General features: G+C 34.7%; 3 protein-coding genes across 4 annotated transcripts in view; all 3 read left to right on the forward strand.

Annotated features, from left to right (window-relative positions):
* Positions 1 to 372, forward strand: part of esco1 (establishment of sister chromatid cohesion N-acetyltransferase 1) — an 11846-nt gene extending 11474 nt beyond the window's left edge. The window contains exon 11 of the mRNA XM_058765006.1: positions 1 to 372. This exon is cut by the window's left edge and continues 604 nt beyond it. The gene's annotated coding sequence lies outside the window, so the exon portion shown is untranslated.
* A 498-nt stretch (positions 373 to 870) lies between these two features.
* pak1ip1 (PAK1 interacting protein 1) lies at positions 871 to 6018 on the forward strand. Its single transcript, XM_058764983.1, has 10 exons — positions 871 to 1172; positions 1404 to 1566; positions 1723 to 1843; positions 2344 to 2418; positions 3192 to 3244; positions 3440 to 3585; positions 3754 to 3851; positions 4733 to 4829; positions 4986 to 5115; positions 5876 to 6018. The coding sequence occupies exons 1-10, from the start codon at positions 1095 to 1097 to the stop codon at positions 5998 to 6000; spliced, it is 1086 nt and encodes a 361-aa protein (XP_058620966.1). The 5' UTR covers positions 871 to 1094; the 3' UTR covers positions 6001 to 6018.
* Positions 6019 to 6423: 405 nt separating this feature from the next.
* tmem14cb (transmembrane protein 14Cb) lies at positions 6424 to 8173 on the forward strand. 2 transcript variants are annotated; one of them, XM_058765004.1, is made up of 4 exons: positions 6424 to 6701; positions 7029 to 7130; positions 7240 to 7327; positions 7548 to 8173. In XM_058765004.1, the coding sequence occupies exons 1-4, from the start codon at positions 6626 to 6628 to the stop codon at positions 7609 to 7611; spliced, it is 330 nt and encodes a 109-aa protein (XP_058620987.1). In that variant the 5' UTR covers positions 6424 to 6625; the 3' UTR covers positions 7612 to 8173. The 2 variants fall into 2 exon arrangements, with proteins under 2 accessions (XP_058620987.1, XP_058620988.1); XM_058765005.1 differs by having other exon boundaries at positions 6581 to 6701; positions 6933 to 7130.
* Positions 8174 to 8211: the final 38 nt, after the last annotated feature.

Consider the following 8211-nt stretch of genomic DNA (forward strand, 5'->3'; position numbering starts at 1 on the left):
TCGTGAGGCGACGACTTTTGAATCTCAGGTTGAAAACCATCACATGAATTTGTCATCAATCTCCCTTTAACCCCTACATCATGTCAGCTATTTTCAAATAGAGAGTATTTTCCTGATTCAGTGCGTTCCATGTGCATTTTAAAGAGGTTTACATGCATGGCATCGACATTGATAGACGGCAGATGATTTCAAAGAAGTCGCTGGTTTTGCACAACGCTGTGCAGAATGAATATGATTCGTTTGTTTTTAAAACACAAGTGTAATAATTCAGATTGTTTGCCCGGTCATAGTATTCCATCTCATTTTAATATTTTTTAGAATGATTTTATGTATGTATATGTATTTTGATTGAATTATATTAATTTACTCATGGCAATGACTACAGATGGATCTTTCTTTATCTTCACTAGCAGGACAAAGGCTTAAAATCACTCTTCTTTTATAAAATAATACAGTTTAGTTCTCTGAAGCTAAAAATTATAGAAGCCAGATGATTGGGTTGATTTTTTTAACATCATTTATAAATTGATGTTTGATCATTCTTTGCAAACAGTGAAGAAGAACAGCTTACATTTGTTACTCATACAATTTACTTTTAACCTTATAGTGGAAAACAAATGAAAAGTCAATGCAAAAGAGATGTTAAAATGGGCTGAATTTGTATTTTAAATAATTTCTATATACATTTAATTTGATCACTTTTTGAATTTAAAAAGTGGAATTATGTATCTACATATGTTGTTGTTTTCATATTTTGCATAATGCACAAGGTCTCAAATGTGCAGAAGATTAATGTACAAACTTTTTCTCTTGTCCCCCCCCCTCCCTCATTTGGACCTCTGACTTTTATTTTGATAGGAACTCTTATTATGCAATATCGCGCTTCCGGTGGGCGTTAAAGACGCGATCACACGTCTCTCACACGTTGTTGTGGGCATTAGAAAAAGTAGTTTACGTTAAAAAGGCTTTAGTCTTTTTGTAATATTTACCGTATTACAGATTTATTAACATAATTACATATTAATGAGGGACCGCGCGTCGTCTGTCTCCTAAAGGCTGTGTGTATCTGTAAGAACACGTGTTTTATAGTCATCATGGGGGATCAAGTTGAGTTGGTCGCTGGCTGTTATGAGCAGATAGTGTTTGGATATCGAGTGTGCCCTGGTGACGAGGTAATTATCATGTTTCAGAACTTATTAGTTGATAGAATCTTACTTTGTTTTCATAGTGAATATTAAATGCAGTTGTGTCTGTTGGTTCAGTCTGCATTTGCATTATAATTTTGATATTAGTCCATATTTAAACTGTCAGAATTTTACAAACGGCTATTATTGTTGTAATAATTTACTCTATTAATAATTTAAATATAATCTTAATTAAAAAGATTTTCGTGTCTGTTTTAGGAGTGGACAATTGAGCCCAACTTTACCCATCATGCACACACAGCATCACTGACTGCAGTTTCATCCAGTGATCAGTTCATTGCCACTGGAAGCAAAGATGAAACCATTCGGCTCTATGATATGAGCAAGAAAACTGAACATGGGGCTTTGTTGCATCATGATGGTGAGGACATGTCGGTTTTAGATTTATTTGGGTTTCTGATTGGACCTAAAGACAGTCTGGCTTCAACAATTCTGCATCACTGACATTTCAGCTTCATGTGTTGTTTCATATACTGTGTAATAAAGCATATAAATTGTAAGCTCACATTCTCGGCAGGTACTATCTCATGCCTGGAGTTTTACGGCACGTCCCATTTGCTCAGCGGAGGACAAGACGGGCTCATCTGTGTGTGGAGCACCAAAAAATGGGAATGTTTAAAATCCATCAAAGCTCATAAGTAAGTTATTTGAAATACACACAAAATATGCTACTATCCAAAACGTTTTGATAAAATTAGTGGTTTTATTTAGCAAGGATGTATTAAAGTGACATTATAGACATATTTATGATGTTACACAAGAATTCTGTTTCAAACAAATGCTGTTACTTTGGACATTTTATTCATCAAAGAATCCTGAAAAAATATATCACGGTTTTTAACATTGATAATAACAATAAATGTTTCTTGAGCAGCAAATCAGCATATTAGAATGATTTCTGAAGGATCATGTGACACTGAAGACTGCAGTAATGATGCTGAAAATTCAACTTTGATCACAGGAATAAATTACATATTAAAAAATATATTCAAATACAAAACAGTTCTTTTGGATTGTGATATTATTTCACAATATTACTGTATTTTTATAATAAATGCAGCAATTGTAAGACGTGCAAAAACCTTAAAAAAATCATACCGACCACAAGTGTTTATTAGTTTGTGTTTTATTTGTTTAGGGGTCATGTTACTTCCCTGTCCGTACACCCTTCTGGAAAACTCGCTCTCTCTGTTGGAACAGACAAAACTCTGCGGTAAGTACACAGATGTTGTCATGTTAATATGAATATCAAAAATTCTGGTAAGATTGTTAAAGGGATAGTTCACCCAAAAATTGGATGTTTATCAGCTTACCCCCAGGGCATCCAAGATGTAGGTGACTTTGTTTCTTCAGTAGAACACAAATGAAGATTTTTTAACTCAAACCGTTGCGGTCTGTCAGTCATATAATGTCAGTCAATGGTACTCACGGCTTTGAGAGAGGAAAAAAAACATACACAAACAAAACCGAATTAAACCCTGCGGCTCGTGACGATACATTGAGGTCTTAAGACACTGTTGTGAACGCGCTCAGGACAGTTTGACATTGTGGTGGATCAAAGGTAAAAAAAACGATATAAATACTGTTCAGTTTCTTGTACAGACCGATTGTTTCATGTCTTAAGACCTCAATGTATCGTCACGAGCCGCAGGGTTTCATTTGGTTTTGTTTGTGTATGTTTTTTTCTCTCTCAAAGCCGTGAGTACCATTGACTGCCATAATATGACTGACAGACTGCAACGGTTTGAGTTAAAAATCTTCATTTGTGTTCTACTGAAGAAACAAAGTCATATATCTTGGATGCCCTGGGGGTAAGCAGATAAACATCAAATTTTCATTTTTGGGTGAACTATCCCTTTAAGCTGTGAATCTGTTTTAATAAATTTTAGTGTTAGTGATTGGTAATAAATATCATTGGGTTTGGTTTTGTTGGTTGTTCAACAAAAACAATAGTTTTGATGACAAATTTAATTGCTCTTATTGCAGAACATGGAATCTTATTGAAGGACGTTCAGCTTTCATCAAGAATATCAAACAGAGTAAGTGAGATAATAATACAGTATACTTCCTGATTCTGTATTTTCTTTGTTTTTCCTTCTTTTATAAATTATTTTCTAGAATTATTTTATTATATTGAGAAAGTCAGACTTCTCAGTTAAATCAAAGCTCAATAAAAAAATAGATATATATTTTTCTTGCATATAAGATGAGCAGTGTGTAATAATGTTTTGTAGATGCAGAGATCGTCTTGTGGTCACCCGACGGAGATCAGTATGCAGTGGTTGCGAACGATCAAGTGGACATTTACGTTCTGAAATCTGCCACAATTATTGGAACCATTGCATTTACAAAAAGGATTTCATGTCTGAAGTTTCTGAAGGTGAACAGTCTTATCGGTGTTGCAAGAGAACTTATGATATATGTCTATTCAATCAGTTCTAGTTTGCAATTGAAATTTTGCTTCCTTGGTTTGTCAAATGTAACATGCTCAATTTATTATACTGAAAAGAAGTCTTATTCCAGTCTCTTTTCTCAATGTCTCCTCAAGAACACACTCTTGGCTGTGGGAGGAGATGATGAGAGTGTGCATATCTATGACGTGCCCTCACAGAAGTGTGTCTGTGAGTTTAAAGCACATGAGAACAGGTATGGCCACCACTTTTTAACCTTTCATTAAAGCCGGGCTCACACTGTGCGATTTTTAAAGTCCTTTAGGACTGTACTTGTCAGACTGTACGAACATGATGATCATGTCACACTGTGGGATCTCAGTTGTCATTAATGTCAGACTGTACGACAGTCTAGACAAGTTAAAAACGGCTGCGCACAAGAAAACTTGTCTGTAGTTTTACATTATCAACCCATACACGTCCAGTGACCGCGAACTGCACTGCATGCGGGACCAAAATGTTGGCTGTCATGAAAAGTGTACGAACGGCGGTAATACCGGCGTGTTTAAGAAGAATAGTGTATGTATTCATACACACGCAGATGAAAACAGTGGCGCAACCAGTGTTTATATAAAAAAGAAACATATCAGATGAATTCCGTGAGCGGAGGACGGGAGCGGCGGAATTTATGGCTGAGAGAATAATTCTCTAGCATTAATTCTGCTCATAGCTTGCCTTGAAAAACGGAGACAGATTGACATCCATCGTAGGGGTAGTCACACTGCAGGACTGTTTGCCAAATCTTCTGACACTGCCAGAATTTCGTCGGAGGTGAAATTTGATCGCAACGCCCATTAATCGGCTGTCGGTGAACATGTCAAACCAGCGATCAAAGACTACGGATTTTAGCCTAGGATTATAGGAATCTTTTAGGATTTTCAAAATTTGTCCCAGACGACCAAATCGTGGCCAAAATCGCACAGTGTGAGCCGGGCTTAAGGTGCATCTCAGTCCCAGTGAGCTGTGCTGTCATCAAAATCGTTCTAGTGCATTGAAATTTTCAGAATGCAATGTAAAATGAGTGAGATCTGCTGTATTTGTTATTGCTGTGCTCATTTAATGTTTTTTTTTCCCCAGAGTAAAAGCCATTGATTGCTTCATGAAGGATGATTTTTGTGTCCTTGTTACGGCATCAAACGATGGATTCATTAAGTTGTGGAAGCTCAATCTTGAGGTATTGTGTATCTTCCTTGCTTGTAAATATAACAAGTGGGTTTTTTATTATTTTTTTTAGCCGTGAGCTGAACCATTTTATACATAAAAAATATTTTTGGCCTGGTGGTATTATTTTGGTTGATCAGTATTTTATGCTCACTCTTTCCTCATACAGAACCTGAAGACTCCTTCCCTGCTTGGCCAGGTGAACACCACTGCTAGACTCACCTGTCTTTCCATTTGGAAACCTGGTAAAGCGAAAGAGACCATTGCAGATCAAGCTGCCCAGCCTGAAACTTCTAAAGGTGCGGTTACATTTATCAGGGTTTCTGCACGTTTTCACAGGTGAAATCCAGTTGTTTCAGTAGGAATCCATCCTAGTAGGAATTTCAAGATTTTGCAATGGGTTCAAGTTGGTCACACATTTTTTAAAAAGCTGCTTTGTTTGAAAGCTTGACTTCTGTGTGAGCTTGACAATAGACTATAGACCTATAGCTGAAATTTAATTAATGTAATCTCACCTTAAATCATTCAAATCACACAGCACTCTGCATTTTTTTGGGACATACTCTTAAAGGGATAGTTCACCCAAAATTTAAATTCATTGAAAAGTCATCATTTACTCACCGTCAATTCATTCCAAACCTGTATGAGTTTTTTCTGTTGAACACAAAAGAAGATATTTTGAAGAATGCGGGTAAACAAACAGTTGCTGGTAGCCATTGACTGTCATAGTACTATTTTCCATTCTATGGAAGTCAATGGATACCAGCAACTGTCTGGTTACCAACATTCTTCAGAACATTATCTTTTGTGATCAACAGAAGAAAAAAACTTTTACAGGTTTGGAACAAACTGAGGGTGAGTAAATGATGACTTTCCAATGAATTTTTCATTTTTGGGTGAACTATCCCTTTAAGAGTATGTCCAAAAAAAAATCCAGAGTGCTGTGTGATTTGAATTAGAGCAGTAAACATAATTACTTGTTGAGAGTTAAAATAGTTTCCAGACACCAAGTTGTCGAGGGGAAAAACTTATTAATATCTATATATGTTCTCAAAACAGCTGTTGCGGAGCCCTCGAAGCCAGCCAAAGGTAAAAGAGTGAGGCTACCAGGAGAAGAGGTGATTCTAGAAGAAAGCAGCGCCACAAAACAAGGAAATAAGAAGAAAAAACCAAAAGTGCAATAAACTCTTTTATTGAAATCATTGGTGGTGTTCTATTATTTACATTTCCTGTCTTTCCTGTCATATAGCTGAGTGATTTGCAATGCATTTATTGATATCAACACCTTTTAAATTCCAGCTAAATTAAAACAACAATTTTTGCATTTGTTTTAGAGCTGTCAAAGCAATTAATCATATCCAAAATAAAAGTTTGTTTACATAATATAAGTGTGTCTACTGTGTATATTTATATGTATATATAAATACACATACGTATATATTTAGGAAATATTTACATGTATATGTATATAATATATATGTATATGATTTATATTATAATTTTAAATATATATTACCAGTACGTATATTTCTTAAATATACATATGTGTGTATATTTATATATACACAGTACACACAGGTATATTATGTAAACAAACTTTTATTTTGTATGCGTTTAATCGATTTGACAGCACTAATTTGTCTATAAATCTGAAAAAAAGTTCTCATCTGCACAGGTGGACTTTTATTTTGAAACTTGCTAGTGGAGTGTTTCAGGAAGTTAAAAAGTGGAGATATTTAGCTTTTTTTCTCTCTCTCTAGCAGCCAACAGGTATTTTTGTTTTATTAGCGTTTAGTTGAACGTGCAGACATGGCTGTGGATTGGTTTGGTTATGGTTATGCAGCTCTAATAACGATAGGAGGTATTATTGGTTATGCTAAAGCAGGTAAGATCTCATTCATGCGACAAACTACTGTCTTTAGTATTCTGGTTTCGTTTTGGAGTAGCTAGTATGTGTAAAACACGTTTAAAATATTTCAGTTTGAATTCAAATGAATGAAAATATACATTTTAAGCAAATTTTAATCGAGTAGATGTAGCCGAGCGTATAACTGAAGTGTTTTTAGTTTTTAACAGCCGACAGAACTCGCTTTGAAACTAATGCACTTTGTTACAGCGTATGCTGATATTTTTTGTTAACGCACCTTTACCTGAACTTTACCGGAACTTCCTAATATGGTCAGATGTCTCATGTTCCTGCTTCCTGCTGCAGGTAGTTTTATCTCTCTGATTGCTGGGCTGATGTTTGGCATTGCAGCATTTGTTGGTGCTTATCAGATGTCAAAGAATGACAAAGATATCTGGGTTTCACTGGGTAAGTTTCTTTTTTTTTAAAGTTATTTATATATATATATATATATAATTTATCAAAAATGAACAAAGCTCATATATGACATTAATGGGATTTGTTTTTATATTTGTAGGCACCTCTGGATCACTGACCGCTCTAATGGGAGTGAGATTTTTGAGTTCTTGGAAGATCATGCCAGCTGGACTCATGGCAGGAGCGAGGCAGGAATATTTAATTTTAGCTATTGGTTATTTATATATTATATAATTTTTTTATTTATTCCAGGTTTTTTGTTTCTAAAGACTTCCCAGGTGTCTGTAATGTTCACATACAGGCAAACACTAAAATATTTATATGTTGTCTAGGTATAATTGACATTAACATGGACAGATGCATTATTTTTGTTGTTGAATTATGTTTTGTTCTTTGTCTCTCTTGCAGTTTGTTGATGTTCCTGAGGATTGGTGTGAAAGTGCTACAGAATTCACAAAAGAAGAAAAGATGACAGCATTCAGAAACTGTACTTGCAGATCCTGAGGAGATACTGAAATAGTTTCATTAGAAATTTTATACGAGATGTATGAAAATGACAATAAAATTCAATTTGGAATTCATATGGAAGTGCCTTCATAACTGAAGATGAACAAATTAAAGAATATAAAATGTATTGCCTTTTTTGAGTTTCAAATATGCGTTAATTTCCCTCCATTGTGGGTAATTTATAATTATTGGGTAATTATTTAGTAATAACAGGTACAGATCTGTAACTTTCTTATCTAAAAGTTTTATAACCAAAGACATTAATACAGCATATTGTGAGTCACAGACTGAGATGTATTTAATTCGACCTATAGAGGGCCCCAAAATCTTTTAATAAAACCAGTATTTTTAGAGCGCACAAATGGCTGTTTTTTTTTAATGCATGTAAAGATGTATCATATTTGACAAGTTTTTATTAAAACATATTTTCACGGTACAGATCACAAGAGTGTAACCACCGTCAAATATGTCACAATACATTGTAAAAAATGGTATATGAAACAAAAATGATTAAAGTATGTTTTACAAGAAAATATTTGTCTTTTTTTTAAAATCACGTTTAATG

The sequence above is a fragment of the Onychostoma macrolepis genome, chromosome 24 (genome assembly GCF_012432095.1).
Source record: "Onychostoma macrolepis isolate SWU-2019 chromosome 24, ASM1243209v1, whole genome shotgun sequence".
Lineage (NCBI taxonomy): Eukaryota > Metazoa > Chordata > Actinopteri > Cypriniformes > Cyprinidae > Onychostoma > Onychostoma macrolepis.